This window comes from Schistocerca piceifrons, unplaced genomic scaffold (genome assembly GCF_021461385.2).
Source record: "Schistocerca piceifrons isolate TAMUIC-IGC-003096 unplaced genomic scaffold, iqSchPice1.1 HiC_scaffold_2512, whole genome shotgun sequence".
NCBI lineage: Eukaryota > Metazoa > Arthropoda > Insecta > Orthoptera > Acrididae > Schistocerca > Schistocerca piceifrons.
Genome location: NW_025728457.1, coordinates 1570101 through 1596375, shown reverse-complemented (window position 1 = coordinate 1596375; position 26275 = coordinate 1570101). Strand labels below are relative to the sequence as shown.

General features: G+C 44.5%; 1 protein-coding gene across 1 annotated transcript in view; it reads right to left on the bottom strand.

Annotated features, from left to right (window-relative positions):
• Positions 1–13561: 13561 nt before the first annotated feature.
• The window catches only part of LOC124743708 (poly [ADP-ribose] polymerase tankyrase-1-like), a 92951-nt gene continuing 80237 nt past the window's right edge, over positions 13562–26275 (bottom strand). The window contains exon 5 of the mRNA XM_047248882.1: positions 13562–14063. Within this exon, the coding sequence (XP_047104838.1) occupies positions 13562–14063 (502 nt within the window). The remainder of the gene's footprint in view (positions 14064–26275) is intronic.

Sequence of the window (26275 nt, the reverse complement as noted above, 5' to 3'; positions counted from 1 at the left end):
ACACACCTGTAATCTGCTCACGTATTTCCTTCATTACCCATGTTTCAGATGGTAGTGACTTCCGTACATCACTTCTTTGGTTTTGCGGGGCATCCTTGCTCCAAACCAGGTTTTTAACACTTAGCAAGAATTCCTCAGCCTGTCTGCCACATTCACTGAAGGCTCACTTCTTCCATTTTCCTCTGCCACACTTCTCAAGTACTTCACACTCTCCACTTTCAATTGTTCCTCCTATCCTTATTCTGCTATTTGGTCTATCTTTCTACTCGGAAGCAGAATCTCACATTTGTTTACAATAAATTTCATCCCCTACTGCTTATTCCCAAGCATGCAGATGTTCATGAATATCCTGTTTACCCAGATCATAACCAATACAAACAGTATTGCTTTTGCCTAAACAGTATTCCTTATGTCTTGTCTTCTCCAGTTTCTTCTGCCACCTTGGTCACTGTTGTCAAAAATCACAAAGTCTAGGAGAGGTGATGGTGCACTACACTGTTCCACAAAACTTCTTGCTGGGACCAGCCTGTCCTTTTATTTCCCACTCCCAAACAAGTCAGACTTCCACAGTATCTCTCTTCATGCTTCTGATCAGTTAAACGTTAAGTGAACCATTTAGTAACTATACTTTGAAAGTCACAAGCTTAAAGCTTCTTCAAAAGATGATGATTTTGTTAATTGTCATGGACACATTACACAAATCATGATGAATGAAATATTGTCATTCATAGTCTAAAATGCCGTCAATGGAATTTTAACATAATCCAAAATGCTGTCAATTTTAAATCCTACATTCAGTGGAGAGTACAACCTGTGACTGGCTTAGAATCTAGTTGCATATGCTCATTTTCAATACTTTAAATTTTCTTTTCCAAAGCATTAGTTCATAGGTCAGTTATCTGTCCTACATTTGAGGTGTTCCAGTGTGATGTACTTAAGACTGGAGAGACACCCTGTGATAGTGATGAATTAAATATTTGTAGCTGTAACAGCACAACATGCTTTTAATATGTAGTGTAGTTTTAATCATCTTGTGGGAATTTTTGCTTTTAGGACAGTTGACTACAGTAATCTCACTTGAATAGGCTATAGTGATACTGAATTGATTCAATGTATATGGTATTAAGTGTAGGATATACTGTAATGCTTTATGTTTTGAACTGTGCTGAGCTCCTTGGTATCCACTAGGAACTGATTAGAAGTTTGCTAACTGTATGATGATGTAAGCCATGGCGTCTCTATCAGAACAAGATATTTTATTTTTGTGTTTTCTAATTATACCCTCCTCTGTTTAAATTTTATTTTCAGAATTGTTAATCTGACATGACATGCAAGCCAATGATCATTTGTTCTGCAGGTCAATGTTCTGGTGTGACTGGGGCAACAAACTGAAGATTGCGACAGTTGGCGTGCGCTGGCCCAACGAAATAACTGTAAACACTGGTAACAAGTGTTTGTACTGGGTGGATGTCAAGCTGCAGTCAATAGAATCCATCAACTTGGATGGCAGTGATTGCAGGGCATGTAGGTACATGCATTTGAAAGCAACTGCCGTGAAAAAGTGGAAGTGGAAGAAGGAATTACAGGAAGTGAGGAATGTGTGGCAAACGGAGGCCCCAAACCACCTGAGTGGAAAACCTGTCGGTGGGAGATGGGGGACTGGCCGGATGGAGAGGCTGTGCGCCGTCAGCGGCGGAGGTGTGCGGGGCTGCAGCCGGCTGGAGGCGGCCACTGCCGGCTCTGGGCCTCTGGCCGGCCGGCTGCGCGGCTTCCAGGAGTCGCACAGGGCAGGAGGCCGCAGAACCACCGGGTTTACGTCACGTGACCGTGTGGAGCAGCTGCCGGTGGCGGGCAGTGCTGCACGGGAATTCGCGGCTGACTCAGAGGCGAAACCTGCCGCCGTCGCCGCAACTGGCGTTTACAGCGCCGATCAGTCGGGTTTGGTGAGAGAACTGCGTGCGGCCCGCTCTTTATCGTGTCGGGGTGGAAAAGAGGCGGAGTCGGCTGCCCACCCAGTGAATGCAACGACACATTCTTGTACCGTAATTCCGATCGTAAGTGCGGGCGGTTTACTGTTTCTGCAGCTGTACATCTGTCTCCGAGAACCGCAACACAAATTAGGGACCAAAACTAGAAAATGGACTGTCTAGTGCCAAAGATTTTGTGATCAATGTATCAAAATCTGTGACAATGGGAAAGAATAATTTCCACCATTTCGTTCGAGAAGTATTCCTACCAGCTGCAGAAACCAATTCATTGCTTTCGTTGCACTCATGTTCTGGACATAACGACGCCTCTGTTTTTGTGGACGGTGACGAAAAATGTGTGGATGTAATGTGGATTCCGCCTGGAATCACTAGTGCGATTCGACCTCTCGATAAAGAATGTTTTGGACAGTGGAAAGCATTTTTTGAGGAAATTACCAGAGAACATCATTTCCGATACCTCTCTCTCGTTTCTGGTTTATCAGCGGAAGAGTATTCTTAAGCTACCGCCATTTGTCCATCGGCAGTTGTCTTGGCCACACTTTACGAATTACGTCAGTCACGCCTGGAATGAAGCGCAATATGCAGAACAATGGCCGGGACCACTTGTGACTCCATCCCAGTCCGGTCTAAATAAAACTAGTGGTCGCTGCATCAACATTTCCTTTGTCCGGTTTCTTTTTCTCATTCAACAGACACTTTGCATTTTTGTGACGACTACACAGAATAAACAAACAACTGCTTCACTGATAGTCAAATGTACAACATTCGATCATCATTGCAAGGAATGGCCTACAGGAAATGTTATAAAATGTGGTACTGCAAGACACATTTCAGTTCAACAAGTTACAAGTCCTCACTGATGGAAGTCGCCTGCCACATCAGACACGGCCATGATTTTATTCTCTCTGCTAGCCACTGATACACGTGCAAGAGTGCAACAGCCGGTATGAAGTTATTCAGACAGTTGTCTGCACAGTTCAAGGCAGGTTTCCACAGCGGCAGACGGGCTGACGAGCGCGAGCGGCAGAGAACCCGCCCGGCAGGCCTCTTGCAGGTCTCCCTGGCGGCCGCAATGCAGCTGCTGGCGCCTCCCTGGCCCTCCCCTGTCACCTCATCGCAAAGTGGACACCTGCAGTTTAACGAGGAATCCCAACCACGTGTCTTTCGTGGCCACTCCAACGTCTCAGGAAGTTAATGCTCGGTTAAAAATCACAGTGAAAGCAGTTGTACTCTGAACGGGATTTGATCCTGCTCTCTCTGGATCACGAAGCGGGCGTTTTGCCACAACAGCACTCATGTTTTAGAGAAAAAGAAGGAACAAAAAGGAATTTGACCGTTAGACGTTACAAACATAGTGGAAACGCTAGCTGTGTCGCCCGCTCTTCAGATGATGCTCGAAGTCGGTAACTGGAGGTCTGTTTACAAATTTCCCCTCAGTGGTAGTGAGAGGCCAGGGAAAGACGGCACCCGACATACGAGGAAAATTTTGGACCAGTGCTAATGAGAGATGGAGATGCAATTCCATTGCAAAGTGCACGATCTCCGCGCATGTCACGCTTCCGTACAAATTGAGACACTTAAATTCCTGCTTCCCTCCTCCATTTTGGATACTCCGTCAAGAACAGTGCGCTTGACAGGCAAAATAATCCTCACTGAACACCAAAGTTTCCCGTTGTGGCTGTAGCAGGACGGAGCTGTATCGTGTGTGGCGAGTATTAGCTCCAGAGAGTAGAAACCAGTAAGACAGCGTTCACAGGCAGTTCTCCTCCGTACAGACGGTTCCAGCCGCACACCAGAGAACGGCCTCCCTCCAGGACGACAACGCGCCACCAGCGGCACCCGCGTGGAGGCGGCGTCGGCGCCGCCCCCGACTGGAGGCGGACCGCGGCTTCGGCGGCGGCTGCCCCTGCATAGCACAGACTTGTTCGTCTCTTAGGATGCAGACTGACTATTCTGTATCCCGCCCGTTGCCTGCGACACGTATCAAAGTTGAGTAATCGTAATTGTGTTTCGCAATGAAACTGATTCGTACGAGTTGTTTGACTGTTTATGTCTAGCGAACCGAGTATGCAGGATTCCTAGACACAACGTAAGCCAGGCTTCAGCTGCTCAGAATTGCTGTCTGTTAACTCCGGACAATCCCGCTGCGCGGCGCTGCGTGTCTGATTCTGCGCTAGCCGGGCAGGGTTGTACAAACCGCTCTCGTAAGCCGCTCTCGGCGCGGCAAAAAAGGGTGCACCGTAACGTCAACATTTTTTTACAAAATACTTGCAGTGCTCCTTAGCAGCTAAAAGTTTGACAATCCATTTCTTTCGATGTTTTCTTCCTCTGTAAAAAATTTCAGAGTAGATTTCGACATGTCTTACTGGACTGTTCCGTTGTAAGTCATAGTTTGTGTACACGCCCTGAACACGGAGCAGACTGCAGCAGAATTTGGAGACGGAAGACGTTACAGCAGTGGTGACCTGCAGCCAGCACAGGTCACGTGACCGGCTTGTAGAGGCAGGAATAAAGCGGGAAACAGGTACTCGTTTGGCGCTTCTAACCCGGAGCGTAAGAAACGGTCTGACAGATGCCCGTCACTTGTGTGTCTTCAAGGTGTAGCGCAACTATATTATGACAAAAGGTAGGCACAATAGAATCCAAAACTCTTTGTTTCGTCATAAAAGGGTGAATCTTTCAGGGTACTAAATGTATTATATAGGAGAGAAGAACACGAGGACAAGCTCACTAGGGTATACGCCATAGTGCGAAATCGCTCGCGATAAATTCTTCGCGGCTGTCCGTGTTGTGACGTCACCAAAGTCTGTCGTGGAGAGAGCACTTCCGCTATCCGTACTTACTGGTACAACGTCGCAAAAAAACCTGTACAAATACTCAGTAAGGCTTTGAAAAGATTCTTCCCTACGTGTTGCACGGCAGCAAAACATTTTCGTATTGCGATCAGAAAGCCGGTGACCGAAATTTCGTATAACATCTCGTCGCACGGAAAAGCGCCACTATTTTAATCTCTGCCACCCCATCTGCGGTATCGTATCCGTGACACTCCCCCCACTAATTTCGCGATAGTGAAGGAGAACTCTGAAAATGACCAGTTGCTGCTCGATACAGTCTGGAGATGGTTATTACAACGTTTACAATCTCCCTGCCGCGCGGCTACACAAGAATATGTCAGCAGGATCGCAAAAGATGGGAGGTAAACTACACAGCGGTCTAAGCCGGCGTGTCGAGATTCCAGAAGCACTACGGCTGGTCCCGTGTAGCGAAATGACGACGACAAGAACGCATCAGAACCGCACAACACAGAAGGCGGGCTCCTTCAAAAATGGCTGTGAGCACTATGGGACTTAACATCTGAGGTCATCAGTCCCCTAGAACTTAGAACTACCTAAACCTAACTAACCTAAGGACATCACACACATCCATGCGCGAGGCAGGATTCGAACCTGCGACCGCAGCGGTCTTGCGGTTCCAGACTGCAGCGCCTTTAACCGCACGGCCACTTCGGCCGGCCGGCGGGCTCCTCAAACAAAACTTATTTTCTGATCTGAGGGGAAAATGAAAAATTTCCGCAACAGGTATCGCGAGCTACGTAAGTGAACAAGGAGGTTGGAATGCACTCTAGCACGCAACCAAACCGACAGCGGACACTGGTGTAATGAAACGTTAAAAGTTCACCGCCTCAGGCCTAGCTGTTTTGTGCACAAAAAGCCACACACATGCGGCATCTGACTGCCAAGTAGCAAATTTAAGTCGTCTGTAGAAGACGGTAGAAAGGCGAATGAGGTGTGAAAAAGTTGCATTGGTGAGGCATTTGATTTTTTTAAAACAGGTTCCTTCAAACCACGCACTTAGTATAGGACATTTCGTGAACAGAAAGTAGTAGGAAGACAAGGGACGCGTGAAACAGTTTACCTTTTCAGAGCCTAAGCTGTTTTGCGCATAAAAGGATGCGTCGGTGTGATATTTAGACGGCCGTTGTGGCCGAGCGGTTCTAGGCGCTCCAGTCCGGAACCGCGCTGCTGCTACGGTCGCAGGTTCGAATCCTGCCTCTGCCATGTATGTATGTGATGTCCTTAGGTTAGTTAGGTTTAAGTATTTCTAAGTTCTACGGGACTGATGACCTCAGATGTCAAGTCCCATAGTGCTCACAGCCATTTTTTGAACTTGATGCAAACAGGTGTGACGTCACACTCCTCGGCAGCAGTTTATTGTTATGAGGTACTCCACAGTCTTCGTCCTGAAGCCTTTGACACATTTTGGCGTTTATCAGTTGTTACCAGTCAAACTTACGGAAGTTTGACTGCAGACTAAAATAACGATAAATCCGCGGCATTTTAAATATACCACGTTTTTCCTAGTTTTCTTCCGGATGAAAAAATTCCCGGGTTTCTCGCGGATTTCCCAGTTGTCCCGGATCGCATACACCGTGAAGACGCAATCGATACCTTCACTGCGCGATAGCAATGGTGATCTTTTTGATGACAGCGCCACGAAGGCAGAGTTACCAAATCGTTTTCCGAATTTCTTTCACAGGAGAGGACGAAGTAAACATTCCAGAACTCGAATCGAGGACAACTGCCAATATGAGTAATTCAGAAGCAGAAATTCTTGGTGCAGCAAAACAGCTTAAACCACAAGGAAGGCAAAGCTTGCGGTCCAGATTGTATACCAGTCTGTTACTCTCACAGTATGCTGATACAACAGCTCCACACTTAGCAACCATATACAACCGCTCGCTGGCAGAAAGCTCCGTACCCAGCAGAATGGAAAGTTGCGCAAGTCACACCAATAGCCAAGGAACGGGATAAGAGTAATCCACTGAATAACAGACCCACATCACTAACCTCGGTTTGCAGTAGTGTTTTGGAACACATACTGCGCTCGAACACCATGAACCGCCTCGAAGAATACGATTTATTTAGAAACAGCCAGCAGGCATTTAGAAAATAAAGCTCTTGTGAAACACAACTAGCTCTTTATTACCACGAACTAATGACTGCTATTGACAATGGACGTCAATTTGATTACGTAGTTTTTAGGTTTCCATATCGCTTTTGACACCGTCCCTTCTGGTTAAATTGCGCACCTGTGGAGTTGTGTGACTGGATTCGTGATTTCACGTTGGAAAAGTCACAGTTCTTAGTAACTGACGGAAAGTCATCGAGTAAAACAGAAGTAACGCCTGGCGTTCTCCAAAGTAAGAGTTAAGAGGCCCTCTGCTGTTGCTGGTGTCCGTACACCACTTACGAGACAATCTGAGCAGTGCTCTTAGACAGTGTCTAGCTGGTGCAGCCACTTACAGTCATGCAATGTCATCAGATGACCAAAACGAATTGGAAAATGACTTAGACAAGGTATCAGAATGGTGCAAGGAGTGGTAATTGAGTACAAATCATGGAAAGTGTGAAGTCGTCCACATGAGCACGACAAAGAAACCACTAAGACGATAAATCACAAAAATCTGGGGGATATAAATTCAGCTAAATACTTAGAGTTTAAGTTGTTTATACCTTAAACTGCAACGATGACATGGATAATGTTGTGCAGATAGCAAGCCAGAGACTACCATTTACTGACAGAAGAAGTAGAGGACGTGACAGGTACATTAAAGAGACCGCCTACACTACACTTGCACGCCCCCTTCTCGAGTACTGCTGCGCAGTGTGGGACCCGCCTCAGACAGGATTCACGGAAGAGATCGAAAAAGTTCAAAGAAGGGCAGGTCGTCTTGTATTACCGCGAAATGGGTGAGACAGCGCTACAGATATGATACAGCAATTAACATGGCAGCCGTCAAAGCGAAGCCGTTTCTTGCTACGGCAGGACCTTCCCATGCAATTTCAATCGCCAGCTTTCTCCTCAGAGTACGATAATACTTTTTTGGCGCCCACCTACACAGGTAGAAATGATCTTCATAATGAAACAAGACAAGTCAGAGCTCGCACGGGGAGATGTAAGTGTTTGTTTCTCCCGCGACTGTTCGAGAGTGGAACGGTAGGGGAGTAGCTTAAAGGTGGTTCGATCAACCCTCCGCCAGGCACCTAAGTGTGAATTGCAGAGTAATCATGTAGATGTAGATCAGGATCTGCACGGCCCCTCTCACACTGGACATGAGCCACACTCTCAGAAAGAATGTTACCTCCTGCCTGCTGCTACTTCCGTGGCATCGCGCAACACGCCCTTCAGCTGCCACCTTTCTGTTTAGCAGCGCGCAGTCTGTTTTCCGACTAATCGTCCAGTCACCTACGTTTATTCTTTACGTTATTCGCAGTCTGCTCCGAAGTATTTAACGGGTTCGTCTGCATGCATCTGAGCAGAGTTATCGAAATGAAAGATATCGCATCCTCCAGCCACGCCACAGCACCCTCTAATGTAACAAATACGAGTCGCAGACCGGGGACAGCGAGTACATCAATTACCACGTTACGTGTTTTACGGCGAAGCCCTCCAAGCTTTGGAGTCTTCTGCAAGTAGCGGAAACCGGTAAATACACCTGTTGCACATGAATAATAGTGGTAAACGAAATGAATGGTACTTATTCTCGGCAATTCCTGTAGTTCCCATCGCTAGTGGAACCAACACGACAATATCAGTCAGCTTCTAGAGTAATTTACCCGAGATTTTAGGGGCAGAGCGCATCGAAGTCAGGTTCCTGATACAGAGAATAATTTTTACCCGACGTCTTACTTACGTTGTGGGAAAGTGTATTTGCTGCTTCTTAAAGGTCACGCATTTTCTTTGGCCTCCAGGATTCTCACCTCTTTTTTGGTTGATTCTTTTACTGGTAATTCAGGGTGTAAAAATATGCTTTTCCCCGGGTGAAAATACACTTTTTCCGTGCTAAGTGACGGTAGGTTTCCAGTAAACTTTCCCTCGGAACTGTAAAACTTATCAATCCTTTGAATGGTTTACGGTTTATACACTGGCGTGGAACTTCCTGGAAAAAATGGAACGGGGAGAGAAGTTTTTGAACGGCCTTTCATTTGCAGCAGCATATAGGCCTACGCTGCATACTTTCGTATTACGAAACTATAAATTCGAATTGCACCAAACACAGCACCCTAGTTTCCGGAGCTTTGAAATCGAGACTGCGACGTCATGGCACGTGACTTGGCCAGCCGATGACAGCAGACATTCAGAGCATAGGACCTGCGCTGTATTAAGCCAATAGCAATCACCTACGTAGCGCGAACACACAACTAGGAAAAGTTACGGGTTTACATTAAAATATGAAGTGTAGCAACAAGAAAAGCCAAGCTTTCGCATACAATATCGACGTTTATTGCGTGTGTTGTACTTTGAGGTACGTCGCACAAATTTGCCAGTAAATTTAAAATACTGACGTAAATGTCTGGTCTTCAGGGCTCGAAACGAGAGTCGAACGCTCTGTTTTATTAAGACATTCATCCCACTTCTTCACACGTAACGTAATTCATCCTGCGTAGAAGCATATTTACTTTGAAAGTAACACTTTTCAAACCACCATTCGCAAAACTATCCCGAGACGGTCTCAAATACCGTCGACTTAGCAGTTGCCAGAGAGCGCCAGAAAACAGGCATTACTGCGCGTGCGCAGCTTTAGTGACGTAGGAAGGCCGCGTGTTTGTGTGTATAAAGCACAAAGAGGTGTTACATTACGCCATAAAACAAACAGGACGTCAGAGGATACTCCGAGTGCATCAGAATTTCGTAAACTATACTAACGTGAATACTTCGGTCTGAAGTGCACACTGTCCAGATTCACAGTTAAGTAGGTCCCACCTGACATTAAGCTTTTCGGTGTGGTTTTTGGGACGTAAGTTTTCTTTCAGTAGCAGTACTGTAGCATCTCATGTTTTTTTTCTCTTCATTATGACATAATGCCATACATGGCAGAACATGAAAACGTGCACTTTACATTCAACGAACAGCTGTGGAATGAAACACTTCGTTTCAAATAAATTGACTTCCTCAGCGAGAATAGTAACGCCAGATTTGTGTAGAAAACTGACAACAATAACTTCATAGTTCTGCAAAGCAGTTAATGCTTGACTGCCAAAAACTTTGAAATAAAATCCAGAAAAGTGAAACTAATAATATATTTTTGCCTTCAATAAATATGTTAATGTATTTTAATTCGCTTCATAGCTCCTGGCCACAGAAATACGTTTTGTGTTCATTAGACGTGGGAGCTGTATATGAAGAGGAAGCAGCGAATTATATCACTGAACGCAAACACGGGTCACGTGGACACTACCCCCCCTCCACCCCTTCGCTGCAACTCAGATAACTCTGCGCATGCGCGAATGCGGCAGCCAGGGCGCGCAGTACAGCTAACGGCCGGAGCAGTCCGAGCAGCGGGCGAGTCAACTGCGCATGCGCAACAGCCCGCTGGCGACTGCTCAGATGAACCTGACGTAAGCAGCTGTGACGTCACGCTCACAGAAAGGAGTTTACTGTTAGGAAGATTCACATCGTCTTCGCCCCAAGGCCTTTGACATATTTTTAGCTGTGTTTTCTTGTAAATGGCGCATTTCCTTTGCAACTAAAGATTTATTTTTTCCCTCCCGTTCATGTTTCATTGCTGCAGTGTTATTCTCCAGTAGCGGGATACAATTTGCCACAGAATCAGTTCCCACCAGCCAAAATTACAAAAAATTATCTGAAAACTAAAACAATGAAAAAATTCACGAGTTCTTCCCATATTTCCGGTTGTCCTGAGTCGTATACAGTCTGTAATTTTTGAACACGCGTTCTTTGTACAAATATTTACTCCTTACTTTTCTTCCGAACGCTTTTTTACGCGCAAGACCCCCATTTGGTACGAAATCTCCGTACATGTTTCTGAATGTAGCCACGACTCCGATGGAAGCAATAAACACACCGTAACTTCCCACCCGAGACTGCTACACTTCACTATTTCCTGTACGATGTTAATGAACCGACGCACCGCAATCCCTCCTGCTTGTTCTTCGTACGTCTCTCGCTGATATGGCCACTTGGGCAGTTCTTGCAGCAGAACGGATAGCTATTTAGATGCAAGCAGGCGATCTGTGTGTCCAATTTGGTGGTGAGAGTAGCTAAACCATTTGAAGTAAATTCCAAGACGCCATCACAGTACATTTATTAAAGAATGCAGTAAAACAGTTAGCATTTAAATAGATGAAACGGTTCACCACATGAAGTTACAAAAATCGGGACGTGTGTGTGTGTGTCGGAGGAGTTTGAAGTCTGACATGTGCCGAGATGAAATCTTGTTCAGAGCGCAAAGGCGACATTGCAGTTGTGAAAATAACTCTTACTGTAAATGGCGAATATATAGATGTATCATTGAAAACAGGTTCCCCTTTTATGCTGAAACACTAATTTTTTTGTTACCTAACCATGTTTAGGCACCTCTGTGCCATACCCAGTGGACATCTGATTATTGTAAGCTGTAGAAAGTGAACATATTTTATGTTTTAATTGATCTAACAAAGACAGGCCTAAAGAAAGGTTTTTTTTTCTTCTTACCGTGATTTTTACATTACGCAGTTTTGCAGGACTATCTGTATGGTGTCCTGCACTGCACACCTCTTGATTATTCAGCGACGTAATTTTGGCGTCAAAACATTTAGCGTATACATGTTATTGCTCAATTTTTTTGCGACATCATTCTTTTGCGTTCTGAGGGCACTGCACACACAAACACACGTTGTGTTTGCTAAAGCCGTTAGCGTTCAACTCTTCTCGAGAGTATTTGGCGACGAATTTGAATTTTGTTTACACTATCGGTCTCTCTCTCTCTCTCTCTCTTTGTGCGCCAGTTTCTTTTCTCTCTACTAATTTGTTGGTTTAATTTCTGGATCATATGGGACTTGTCACTATTTTCCTCTGGTATATGTTTTATTGTGTGTAGCTGCTTTGTGTGATGATGTTTGCTTACGGATGTTCTGTTCAGTCTGTGGAGTCCGAATGTGAAGCTTGTGCGGCACCGGGTGATTCGGCGGTTTGTGAACGGCGATGCTTCGTGGCTGTCGGTTTCCCGACTATTGTGAAGCCATGGTGTGGTGTTTCTCTTTCGAACGGCGAGATTCAGAAAATTTAGTGTGTTTTGTGTTTCCGATCATAGCCTGGTGTGAATGTGTGGGTCTAAGTTGTTTGTTTCGCCGTGTAGCGGTTACACACGTGACCGCCTGCTGCGCCACAGGTGGGCCCTGGCGGCCGATGCTGACTGAGGGGAAGTTGCAGGTCCGTCTCGCAGCCGAGTACTGGAGGCTGGCGGGCGCGAGTCTCTGTCGCGGCCCCACGGCTGGCTCGCGAGCCCTCACCGCAGCCACTCACCGTCACGCCGCGCGGCGAATCCGCTGCCGGCGCATGCGCGGAGAACGCCTTCCCGCTCCCCGCCACCACTGCTGTATTCTGCACTGTTCCCTTAGCTGCAGCGTCACATTGAAACCTGAAATCTGGAATAATCGATAAGGAAAGGAACCTCCCACGCTCAATCCAGCCAGTTCCCTTTCGACGTCAACATTTTATGAGTCTTTCACATCGCTTGACACTTTATATAAGAACCTCTTCTGTGCACACTGGACATGTATCTCTTCCATCTCTGTAACCACCAGGTATTCGCTTCAGTGCAGCACTGCTGTCAGAGGAACCGTGTTTTAAAAGTTAGTTGTCGTAGTGCGTTTCGTTTTTGAAATCCCCGCTACTCGTTCCGTCATTTTTATTAAACGTCGTAGACTCAGGTGACGAAAGTTAGGAAATAACGACACGCTCATGTACAGATGGCGACAGTATGGGAAAGTGTGTAATTTACATCGAGAGTCAGATCTACATTTGAATTAACGTAACAGCAAGTCGCTCATTAGAATCTCACCAGCAGTTGGAAGCAGTTACTCGATTAGTGGGCCAAAGTAGAGAATTTTATTTATTTTAGTTTTCGTCATAGTGTCACCTCTACGAATCTGCCTGATGCGTGACTCGTTCCGTGTGCAGTGCTGCCTGGTATGTGGTGTAACTCTTGCTACCAATGTGAGGCTGCAATTAAAGGCGGCAAGTATTTGCGTACTGCAGATACATAAGTGAACTCGGCGTGAGATCGCAACTGAAGACACATTCTGACTGAACGACTTGTGTGCCAGTAATCTGAGTATGGTGCAGTTTATGCTGGTGTAACATAGCACGAGGCACGCTAGCAGCATATAGTTTCCAGTAATGGGGTAATGCAGTGGTCTGGTCCGAACAACGAACGTTAGTGCAGCTGCGTGATGTGGTAGACAACCAACAATATTGCGCCATTCGTGTCTTCAAAGAGATTGAGTGCTGACGTTATCTTGAGAGAGACAGGTGGTGCTTAGTAATAGTGCAGTGTTTATCAGTTGTTACTCAGCTTTTGCAAAAACTGATCGTGAAGTATTTTACAGACTGAAGGGCTCCTCACGTTGGTTTACAGGTATCTCTCGTCGTTGTCCCGGTGTTACCAGAGTTGTCATACGCAGCACAAAATGGTATGTACAAATAAATGAACAAAGGATTGATTTTTGTATTCTTTATTTGAAAGGCCAACGCATATGATGTAACTGCTTGTGCTTCCTGAATGCCGTATGTCAGCGTTGTGTCAGCATATCCACCAGCTCCTGCTTTCTGTTCTGCCTGGCGAGGTACAGGGGGGTCCTGCCACGCTCATCCCGGGCCCCCCTGTCCGCCCCCGCCAGGAGGAGCTCAGCCGCCGCTTCTGCCCGGCCCCACTCTGCCGCCCTGTGCAGCGGCGTCCGCCCCCACCGATCCCTGGCGTTGGGGTCAGCAGAGGCGCCGACCAGCAGCCGCACCACACCAGCGTGGCCACTCCCTGCAGCCCAGTGCAGGGGCGTGCTCTGCTCCCAGCTGTCCCTGGCGTCGACCTCCGCGCCGGCGCCGAGGAGGCAGCTGGCCGCCGCCACGTGATCCCCGCGTGCTGCCAGGTGCAGGGCGGTCCAGCTGTTCCCCAACCACCCCTCCCCCCTCGCCCCCACGTCCGCCCCCGCCGCCAGTAACTCGCGCAGCTGCTCCGCCGCGCCCTGCTTGGCCGCCTCTATCAGCCTCCTCCCTCTCTCCTGTTGAGAGAGGCTCCTGCACAAAACATCGACACTCTCTCACTCTACTACACACACACACACACACACACACACACACACACACACACACACACACACACACACCGAATGAAAGAAACCGTCACAGACGCGAAACTTCCAGCAGCCCTCAATACACTTCTGCCTAGCCATGAGTTACAAATGTAGAAATCTTCCCTCTACGATACAGATCAACCAGCGTATGACAGACACATACCAGTATCCCACTATCGAAATCTGCAGCCGCTTCCCGTTAAAAATTTGTGCGCTCCATCTCATTACCAGCTGTTTTAACTTTTTCTCCTAATTCACTCTGAGGAGTCACCTCCTGTCACCTCAGCATCCTGCTGGTAACCGATCTTTGTGCTTCAGAGAAACACACCTGTAACGGTTACTTGTGTGTGGAGCAATCCCTTCCGACACTCGGGAAGAAAACATAGGTAACTAATCAGATATCCAAGTACAGAAATACAACTTCCTCGTCTGTTAACAAAACGTAGATCGCAACACAGGCCAGACCACATCGAAGGAAAGGCTTAAATTGTCCAGTACAGCTGCAGTATGTGTTGTTTAAAAACCGTATCGGACGGAATGTATGCGCCAATTGTGGATGAAGTTGTAGACGGACACGCATTCACACGAACAGGCACCCGCTTTTATATTTCTAAGAGATACGGGAACGCTTACATATGATTCCTGTTCCCGTGTTAGTGCAATTTACTCCGTAATGCCGTGTTTTTCTGCACAGGGGAGTCCCTGAGCTGGGAGTGGGCGGCGCCAGGCTGTGTGGCCAGACTGGGTCGCCGGGATAGCACTGTGGAGCGGAGAGGGCGCACGACTTGACGGACACACTGTACCGCGTCCAGGACAGAGGGCGGCCAGGGCAGGCGACCCTCACAAGGGACGCCCCCTACCGCCTGTCGGCGACTGTCCAACACACTTCAGTATGTGCTCAAAGCATTTAAATAAAGTGTATTCCGTCTACGTACAATTGCGAGTAGTTTGTAATTTCGACCTGAGACCAGGTGTTTCACCGTCAGGAAGCAACCGCGTGCCTTCCGGCAGAGACCAGGTGGAATGTTAGGCTGAGCCGACGGAAGCCGTGTCTGCAGACGCAGGCGGCTGCGGCGTGGCGCACGCGAGCTGCAGGGAGGGCCGAGCGTCGGCCGGGCTGCCCCCTGTACTCGGCTGGCTCGCCTGCAAGGCCTGCCGCCGTCTTCTCTGATGGCCGCACGCCCGCAATTGACACACTTCGGCTGCGGGACGGTAGTCGGCGCTACACCAGGATATTTTTAAAAGTATGGACTATACAATACATCGATATTTATTAAAATATCTATACCGACTCTCGATATGTTGAAAAAAGTGTGTATCCGCAGACAAAATATCGCGACACTCCTGCCTATAAAAATATCGGCTGCACATTGTAAATATACTGCTGGTTGTCGAGTTGTACAACTATCGACTTATTATTACATGTTCTGTACATCAACAAGCTATACAGCGTGTATACGTGCACAAGGGGAAAAAAGTTCACGCATTTTTCCTCGGCTTCTCGGTTAAAAATAGACTTTCTCCCGGGTCAAAATACACTTTTTTCGTGTTAAGCGACACTATACTCTTCCTCGCCATTGTAGAACTCATCAATTCTCTGACTGTTATACCGACGTACAATTTCCCGCCACATTAGAAAACGAAACTAAGCGGGGAAAAAATAACGTTTTGCAAGACCTCTGATGTCGTCCATATGTTCCTATTATGGAGGATTCCACCAAACACCGCACGTCACTTTCCGATACATTGAAATCGAGATTGCGGTGAGCTTCTGTAAGCCAGCCATAGCTCAAGTCACGTGATCTCGCCAGGTGATCACAGCACACGACACCCGATGTAGTCAGCCAACAGCAACATCACTCGTAAGTAGCGCCAAGACGCAAATAAGAAAAGTTGACAGTTTAAATCAATATACACAGCATTCACATATAATATTTGTCTCAAAGATTAATAAGCTGCAAGAGAAGCTTGCACATATAATCTTGATCTTGTTTGCGCGTGTTACACTTCAACACATCACACAAACGTGTCAGTAAAATTTTTAATAACGCGATAAATGTCTGGATCTTATGGACTGGAAATCCTTCTAAACGGTCCTCCTCAAAGAGTTATTTTTAAATGAGAGTCAAACGCTTTGTGATTTAATAAATTCATCGTACATTCTCGCACACAATCCACCTCGCGTAAAAGGAAATTTGCTTTGAATGTAACGCTTCTCGAACCACCATTCTCAGTATTTTCCCGCGACCTGCTAGAAACATGAGGTTCGTTTGAGCAGCTGACAGAGGGCGCCAGGTGGAAGGAGTCACCGCGCTTGCCCAGCTACGATGACGCAGGAGGCCCTCATGTTCCTACGTGTGAAACACTCTGAAAGATCTTACATTATGCTACGAAAGAAACAAGACATCACACGATTACTTCAAGAACATCCGGATTTCGTGCACCACGCTAAAATGCACAATTCGCCTTAAAGCGCGCATTCCCAAGTCGAGATTCCGATGAAAATTTCCTTGCAGCACCAGTACTGCATTACATCATGTTTAGTTCTTTATAATGCCATAAGTGCACTTGATGCGCAGCGAACAGTTGAAACTAGGCAATAGTGTGAAATTAAACACTTTGTTTCAAATAAACTGACTGCCTGAGCGGAAAAGATTATTAAAAGCCCAATCTCTTTAGTGAACCTTGAAAAATAACTTGATTCTTCTGCAAAGCGATTACTTCTTGACTGTCAGAGAGGTGGAAATAAAATCTGAAACTCTTAACATACTTTAGCCTTCCTTGATTATGCGAACGTATTTTAACTCAGTTGATAGCTCCCTGTCACAAAAATCCGTTTTGTTTTAATTTAACGTGAGAGCAATAAACGAGGAGGAGACAGTAAAACCGCTGAACGTACACACAGGCCACGTGGAGGCGACCCAGCCGCCCACCACAGCTCGGGCTGCTCTCTGCACCAGCCCCGGATCCACCGCATTTCCCAAGGGCGGCGACGTCAGATGGCGGCTCCCAGCCACACTTCTGTAACCACAACAGGGAGCAGGGACCGCTCACACGCCACTCAACTGCGCATGCGCGAGAGGCAGCCCGCAACTCCTCAAAGCAATCCAATTCAAACAGTCGTCACGTCACGCTCGTCGGAGGCAATTTGCTGTTATCGATCACTGCACAGTGTTCCTAAAGCCTTCGACATACTTTGCTGTTGGCAAAAGCTTGTATGAGCACTGTGTTTTGTTGTTGTATGTGGCGCATTTCCTTCGCAACTAAACTTTTATTTTCGTTTCTTTTCTGTCGTTCATGTTTTGTTGCTGCAGTATTATTCTGCAGTAGCAGGATGAGAGAACTGTTTCTCACCAATCAAAATGACAAAAATTTAACTGAAAACTAAAACAACGAAAACTTCCCGCAATTCTAAAAAATTCCCGGTTTCCTGACAGATCAAAAAATTCCCGGGTTTTTCGCGGATCTCCCGGGTCGTATACACCCTGAGCTAGCACCCTGCCTATCCCCTTTAAAGCAGAACGTTGGACGTTCAGGCATACCGATAAACACTTCGCTAAAAACGGTACCTGCACGCAGGTGGCACAATGAAAGGCATGTGATGGGTCCATCGTCCGCTTTAGTCACACATCGGGTTTGTCCGGAACACTTCATGCCCGCTTCCCTCTTCTTTCATTTCTGCAAACCCCAGCGACCTACCAGCTGCGTTCTCTTCACCGTGAACCACCATCACCTAGTCGATTAGATCTGAGGTCATTCATCCAAACATACTCAACAGAAAGTTGCTGGCAGATTAAAATTGTGTGCCGGACCGAGACTCGAACTCGGGACCTATGCCTTTCGCTGGCAAGTGCTCTACCGACTGAGCTACCCAAGCACGACTCACGACCCACCCCCACAGCTTTAATTCCGCCAGTACCTCGTCTCCTACCTTCCAAACTTCACAGAAGCTCTCCTGCGAACCTTGCAGAAGGATATTGCGGAGACATGGCTTAGCCACAGCCTGGGGGATGTTTCTAGAATGAATTCTATATACTCAACAGGTTCTTTTGCTATTGACTGGTGACTGGCCACTGATGTAGAATTACTACACAAGACAAACGACTGCTACATCGGAATAATGATGATGTACTTTTCACTGCGGTTTGACTTGGGTTTATTCGTATTTGCATCATAGTGGTGAAATATTGCATTAGTTTCCTTCAGCATAGTTGTATATGCTTCACGGTCATCAGGCGTGTAGTCTTCGAATGCTACGTTTTTTTCGGGTTTGCAGTTTCATGAATTCATTGCTGGCACTGAAAACTGCTACCTTTGACAGAAATGGTGTCATTGTTAAACGTTAGTTCGGAACCGCCCATGTAGTGCTTTCGACTGTCAAATCTTAAGCCAAATACTGTACGACGACACCACCCAAGCATTTTGACACTTTCAGCCCAACATAATGTGTTGTTTAGTTTCTAACACCCTTCATCTCCTCCCGGTCTTCTTCCTCAATTTGCTACAACGAGGGCTCAAGCCTCTTACGTGTCTTTCGCGTGATCGGATCATCATCCACAAATAAACTTTCAAAAGGTTATTCCTCAGTTGTAGGCGGAATAGGACACACATTGTCATAATTCCCTTCCTAAGGAACTAGCTCTTTCAACCTCTCGATTTTTCGCTATAGCACCAGTAACTTCTTTCTCTAAAGCATTCAGTTTATCCGTCACAGGCTGGATGCCTTTCTTATACTCCTCGTATTCTAATATCGGCTTCGTCTTCCACTCGTTGAACTAACTCTTCAGCTGTTCAAACGTCCTGTTTTCTTCGCTTGTTTAACAAGCTTTCAATCGTACTTTGCAAATATATTTAAGGATAAATTTTAAAGTCTCACGTTTACTGTGATTTTTATCGTCGATAAACCGTAAGAATTTAACAGAATTCGAATTCGTCAACGTCACAGCCATTGACATTCTTGTAACCTTTATATATCTTAAGTGTGCCTTTCAGCGTTTCATAGTCCTCGTAATTCGGCACATTGTTGTATCAATGTGGTAAAAGAATCTTACACTCGCAATGCATTTCCGTAACGGGTAAAGCAGAACACGTACTGCAGTAATTTACACGGCGCAAACCTCGGCGACATCTGTTGACGGAAGACAGCAGCTGCTGACAACGCCGCCACATCCTGCTTCTCTTAGTGTGCCACAGATTACAACAGGGAATGCTTCGCAGCGGTTCGTGCGCACAAACAGTGTCACGAAAACTGAATTAGCAGAAACACGGATTAAAAAAATATATAACGTGTAACAAAATTTTCAACAATACTATTAAACATGGAAGGAGCAACACTTGGTAACCATTTGGTAGAGTATGACTGGTTTTAGAAACTGCAGATTTTGCTGAGAACAGATTTTCAACCTACAGTCCATAATTCGTCATAGATTTACAAAGTCCAAAGATATAGTTGTAATATTTATGTATTTTAAAAATGCATTTCACTCGGTTTATAGCGAAACACTTGATAAATGAACAGAGAATCTGGCATCAAACCTAAATTAGCAAACCTTATTCGTTGATACGTTTGCAAACACCACATCAAAAGCAAATTTTCGGGGTGCTATATCGAAGGCATTCGGCATAAAAACAGGTGGAAGGAAAGGTAATGGCTTGTCTCCACTCCTCTTAACTGTGCACTAGAGAAAAGAGTAAAACTAGTAAGAGAGTGGAAACAAAAACTGAAAGAGCAGAAGCTATCACCAGTCAGACTGGGAACTAAAAACAAAGGTATTGAAATTCACTGTTTAGCATTTGCGAATGATTTTGCCATTCTTTCTGAAAGTCTAACAAATGCTGGAATACAAATCAGTCTCTTAGAAGAAATAGCCAACAAAGCAGGTTGAATATCTTAGACAAATAAAATTTATGACAAATATAAAAAATGCTCTGGAATCCATAGCAACAGATATTGGCCAGATAAAGATGGTAAATAAATTTAAATATTTGCACTTGTGAAATAACAAGGAATATCTGCAACAAAAGATGCCTGTCTAAAAATTTGAAGACACAGCACTACAACACAGTAGAAAAACCAGAGTTTCTTTATGGAAATTAATGTTTAGTACTGAACTACGAGTTATACAAAACTGAAGTCCTAGAAAGAAATTTGAAAAATATTTGGGCCACCAAAAAATACAGAGGTATGGAAATCAAGAAGCAATGAAGAAGTTTATCGTAGCATTGAAAAAATGGAACACTACAAAAGAGGCAATTGTTATTTTTTGGACACTTACACAAAATGAACAGCAAGAGGTTAACCAAACAGATTTTTAGATATCTTTGGGACAAGAAGTCAACAATAGCCTGGACTCAAGAAGTTAGGAAAGATATGGAAAGAAACAACATGAGTGAGAAAGATGAAACAGAAAGAGACTTTCAAGAGGGAAGCGTAAAAAATTGAAGGATTCCAAGGCAAGAGGGAGAAAAAGACATGTCAAAATGGTCCCAGGATAGAAAAAGCATATGTAGTGAAAAGATGAAAGAATACTAAAGGAAAAAGAAAGAACAACAAAGAAGGAGGCACTGAAACTGGTGCGTGGTCCTTAGATGAGCCAAATGAAGAAAAAAACTTGAAGGTTAAAGAAAATAAAACTTAAGGAATTAAGAGCCCTTGCATAAGACTTCACAATCAAAGGTTTGTACAAAATGAAGAAAGCAGCACTTGTTGAAGCTATAGAATGAGTTTCCTCAGCAGCAAATGATAGTGGTTTGTTTAACTACGGAGACTTTTCTCCGAAAACTTCTCGTGAACTGAAAAAAATAGCAAGGAAAAGTAGGGTCAAAGGTTACTCTGTAGTACATACAAAGAAAGGCCTACTGGACTTGGTGAACTCAGAAAAGGAACGTTTGGAAGCAATTCGGCACATTCAATTCTCTACAGAGGTTTTCGAAGAAAAATAACGGCGTGGCTCCACGAAAACAGGAAAACTAGGCCAAATATTTCTCTTCAAAAAAGAACTGTTCACTTCAGTGAAAGAAAAGAAGCTACCGCTCGAGATTCAATCCTGTGATGGTACAGTATTCTTAAGGAAATAAAGTTTGGCAGACAGCTAATATCGTTACAATCAAAGACTCTAAGAAAGGTAATCCCGAGTAACTAATGAAAGCTGTTAGAAAGGCTATACAAATGCAGTAAGAAAATTGCCCGATTTCAAGCAATGAGACGAAACGAAAATAGTTGCTGAAAACTATTTTAATCAATCAATTTCATCGAAAAGGAATTTAAATTCAACGATTCACACCTACTTGATCAGATTGAAAGAATAGTAACGTCCAATGATCCAATGAAAATATAAACACAAACACCACCAAATTTTACTTTGAGGTCTACGAAATAGGTGGAGGTAGAGGTTCAAAGTGAAACAAAAATAGTAAATATTACGAAAGATATAATTGGCAAGAGAAGTATAAACAAAATAAACAACAACGATAGCCTGTGCGGTCCTCGAGCATTGATCACTAGAAACATACTTGTGCGATGAACTGACAGATAATGACGCTCTCTACACTAGGAAAGGGAGAGCTCCGCAGGAAGGATTAGCAAAAGAGTTGTGAGCGAGACTCTTAGAACTGTGAAGAAGGTTTCAGTCTGGATGATATCGACAATGCAGCAGCTTTTTTTGAATGTTCAGATTAAAGTTGTTTCCGCTGTTAATTTTAACACAAGTTATGCATTCCTCTGGCGGCGAAAATGGAACAACACTATTTGTACTTAAATAATGACCACCACAATGGCTTCAACAATATGAAGAGTTTCTTTTAGGCAGAATGTCTATTGCAAGACGTGTGACGAATCCTGCAATCACAAGGACAAATACTTCTGCAAAAAAGATAAAGGAAATGTGTGCAACTTGCGTCTAAGACCAAAGCATGAAGGTAAACAGCCAACGATTTAATGCTGAAAGTGCAAACACACAGTAGAGTCTCGATAGTTTGAGGTAAACGGGACCGGAACAACCCCGAACTGTCAAAAACTCGTACGATCGAAATTTAAATGGGAAAAAGAAATATTATAATATTATGATATTGTAAGTAATACAGGTCAAAATATGAACTTTATTAAAATAAAAGTATTTACACATGCATTTTCATTGGCAGAATTATTTATTTAGCCAAGTAATAGTGAAGTATGTGCAACGTTTCCTCGTGGCAGAGTAACGCCACCGGTGTCGCCTCAGGCTGCTGTTCCACGGAGCACATGGCGGCCTCGAGGGCAGCGCAGCCATCCGTGTGACTCGTCACCGGTGCAGCCGCTGCCTCGTCACCCTCGAACTGCCGTGGAATGTCAGCCGTGTCAATTACAGAAGAGTCTGTCACTTCCAACCGTTGGTCCGGACTTAACCACTCGCCTCCTGCCACCTCTTCACACCCTGGCAATCCACTGATTAAATTACACAGGGGCTGATCGTCCTCATCTGCTGAATTTTCAGTTTCTGTGTCCAGCATACTTTCCTGTAGAATTTTCCTCCACAACTTAGAAATTGTTTCCGACTCTTTGGATCCAAGATTCACTAATCCAGTACACGACATCCTTCAAAGTCACTTTCTTCAAAGCTCCTACAATGCTTTCATTGTCTTCGGAATGCAGCATTGACTGTAGCAATCGCCGTCGATACTTTTTTCTTTTTTTAGACATTCCAGAACGCCCTGATCCGTGGGCTGAATGAGACAGGTGACGTTCGGTGGGAAAAACAAGGCGCAGGTATCGTCGCACTGTAGTTCTCCTGCACTCGGATATGAGGACGCATTATCCGTGAGCAAAATTGCTTTGCATGGCAGTCCCCTTTCTTTTAAAAAATTCTTGCAGTCAGGTAAAAATATGTTAAAAAACCAGTTCTTGAAGATTTCCTGATTCATCCAGGCATTATTCTGGTGTGTATAGACAACCGGAAGAGTTCAGATGTAAACATTCTTGAATGCTCTTGCCTTGGCAAACTTCCCAATCACAACTAGTTTTAGTTTGTGGTTTCCAGTTGCATTTGAAGCTGCCATAACTGTGAGCCGCTCTTTGCTATTTTTGTGCCCAGGAGCAATTTTTTTCACAAGTTCTCGGTGGTAACATTTTAAAATTTAGCCCAGTTTCGTCAGTTATGATTTTTTTAAACTCTACAATAAATTTTTAAACGGCCTGAGCATCACCAGAGAGTTTTTCCTCCACATACGTCTAGTTGACGCACTCCATACCTCTTCTTCCACTTGTCGAGCCAGCCCACATTAGCGGCGAAATTGTCATCTGCTTCCTGCAGCTGGTTTCTGAAAAACGAAGCTTTTTCTTGCAAGGTTGCACGAGAAATCAGAGGACCCTTCAGTCTCTGTTGGGTAAACAACATAAACAATGCCTTATTTTTTTTGGAAGTCTGACTTCTTTATACTTCTTCGACTGAGAGATTCGTGGGAGCATTTCTGTGAAGAAAACTGTTCCAATTTAAGTCGCTTTCTTTGCCAGTCAGCAACCGTTAACTTCACCTACACCATATTCGAGAGCAAGTTTTTTTATTGTTTCTCCTTAATGCTTTTAATTTTAGATGTAAAGGCACAAATTTCCTCTGTTTTGTTACAGCACTCATCTTTGTAAGGCGTACAACGGAACACACAGTCAACAAACAAAACGACACACAACACTGTACAGTACAGGTGCTGGGAACTACAGCAGCGTATGAACTCCCCAGTTTTGATCGGTAGCAGCCGGCAGCAGTCGGGGTATTTCGTGCCATACTGACGACAGATGTTCGTGCAACAGGGCAGCGAGCTAACCGTCGGTGTTGATTGCATTGTTGTCTGCTTTGTCACTAAGCTGTACTCTCCCTTTTATTATTTATCATGTCAGTGAAACAAAGAAAGTAGATCATTGCAACCTCTATTTTTTTTCTTTTTTATTAAAGAGGCTCGGATTATTGGAAACTCACACTATCAAGCCTCTTCTGTATTGTTTTGGTAAAGAATGCATGGGTAATCACAAGTGAGCGTTTGAAAAGATTTTAGAGTGCGAAAAGTGTAAAAAAATAACACAGAAGCAGCCTCGGCAGACAACCCTGGCTTCTCTGATTGCCAAAATTGCGGCGATGAGCGTGTGAAGGTAAGTGAAAACAAATGCTACATGCAAAGGAGAAAAAGACGTGGTGGTTACTGCAATAATAAATATACTCGCAATGGGAGTGGCACTAAAAAATTTAAAAATGCACTTACAAAGAGAGGTACTACTTTTCCGATTTCGAAGCAGAACAAGATACAGGCATACACACGCCAAACTTTGTGGCCGTGCACGACTTCAAAGGAAACACATACGAATTTAGAAAACAATGAATTTTGCGAATGGTTGCTGTCACACAGTAACAGGGGCTATACGTGTATAGCACACAATACAAAGACTTATGATTCATACTTTATTTTACAGTATTGTGTAAATAACTGAATTAAGATCAAAATCATTTACCAAGGACCGAAGATTATAGTGCTAAAAATACCTTCCCTAAGGCTCAGAGTAACTGACAGCATAAACCTTACCGTATTCACTCGAATCTAATCTAAGCCGCACTCTAAGAATGAGACTAAATCAATGAAAAAAAAAAAAATTTCCGAATCTAAGCTGCACCTGAAATTTGGGGTTCTAAATTCAAGGGGAGAGAAAAGTTTTTGACCACCCTAACGTGAGACACAATTGAAGCCGAATAGATGATGATACAGCTACAGTAGTGTGGTCCGAGTCGTAGGCTTAACAGTTAAGCTTTATCAAGTAGCCATTGCTACGTCAATTAATCAAAGCGACACTCACAGCCACATTATTTTGTCGCCAACCGGTTTCAACCTGACATGGGGGTCATCTTCAGGGCAATCTCCACTGTAAAGTTATAATATCAGTAAGTAATCACGTACAAGCAATCGCTGCTATCTCCACGCAATAATGTTGTCTGAACATGCATTGCTGTGTGTCAGGGATTATACAGGTACCCTTCCTTTTTCACGTGCTTCGTCTGATTTGAACAGATTGCTTATTTTGCTTTGATCTGTTTAGTGCTGTTCTCTTTGTTATAGGTGTTTAAGTCACTCTAAGCTGAAAATGCATTATTGTACTGTGTCATGCACTGTTTGTCGCATACTGACAATGAGTGTTTACTACCTGTCCCCGCTTGCGGCATGGCTTGCTTTTGTGCGTGCTTCCGTGGCTTACAATAAAAAAGAAAAAGAGAAATTGTCTCATATGGGAAACAATGGCAAGGGACTGCCATTTGTTGTTACTTACACTGCTGCTTTGTTTGGTAATGACCAACAAGAACCAAATAATAGACAGCGTATGAGAGAAGATGTTGTGAACTGGAGTTTAGCGAAAAATTTTCTCCGTTTGAAAATCTTTGCAGACGCCTCTTTAGTGCATTGCATTCTGCACAGAAATCAACGTCATCTTAGATTTAAAAATCTAGTCAGTTGCTGAGGTTCATTTCTGTCTATCACTATTCAGCATAAGAATAATACGAATATAAACATGACATGATATGTATATTCTTCCGCATTTGCTGTTGTCTCACTCTAGCTTCATAGTTTATTAGGTAGACAGAATTTAAATGACACAGCAGCAAACACAAAAGAATACATGGCATAATGTTTACATTCTTCTACCTTTTCTTTCAATTTATTTACGGACGCAGAGGTTTTGGCGCCAGTATTTATCTTTGTGCCTGCAAAGCATGCCTGTGTAGCGCTACATATATTTGACGGCAGAAGTTAGTTGTGGCGGCACCTACCAATATTTTTCAGAAGTTCCGCTTACTTTGCACTCGATTCTAGGCCGCAGGCGGTTTTCTGAATTACAAAAACCGGAAGTACGGCTTAGATCCCAGTAAATATGGTATCCAAGGAAATCTCGCGACGTTTTCCAAGACAATCAGTCTGAAAGAGCTGAAAAAAGGTTACTTTCCACACTTCTTCAATAAGCAAATCAAAATTACGTAGGGCGACTTCCAGCAAACAAGTACTATGGTGTTGACATTGTGGTATGTAAGGCTAGAAAAGCATTCTTAGAATGGCACGCTCAGGAAGTGGGTGAAAATTACGGGTTTGACTTCCAGAAGGAATTTTCAGAGTATTTCCATTCTGACGACATATTGCGCCGCAGCTGCC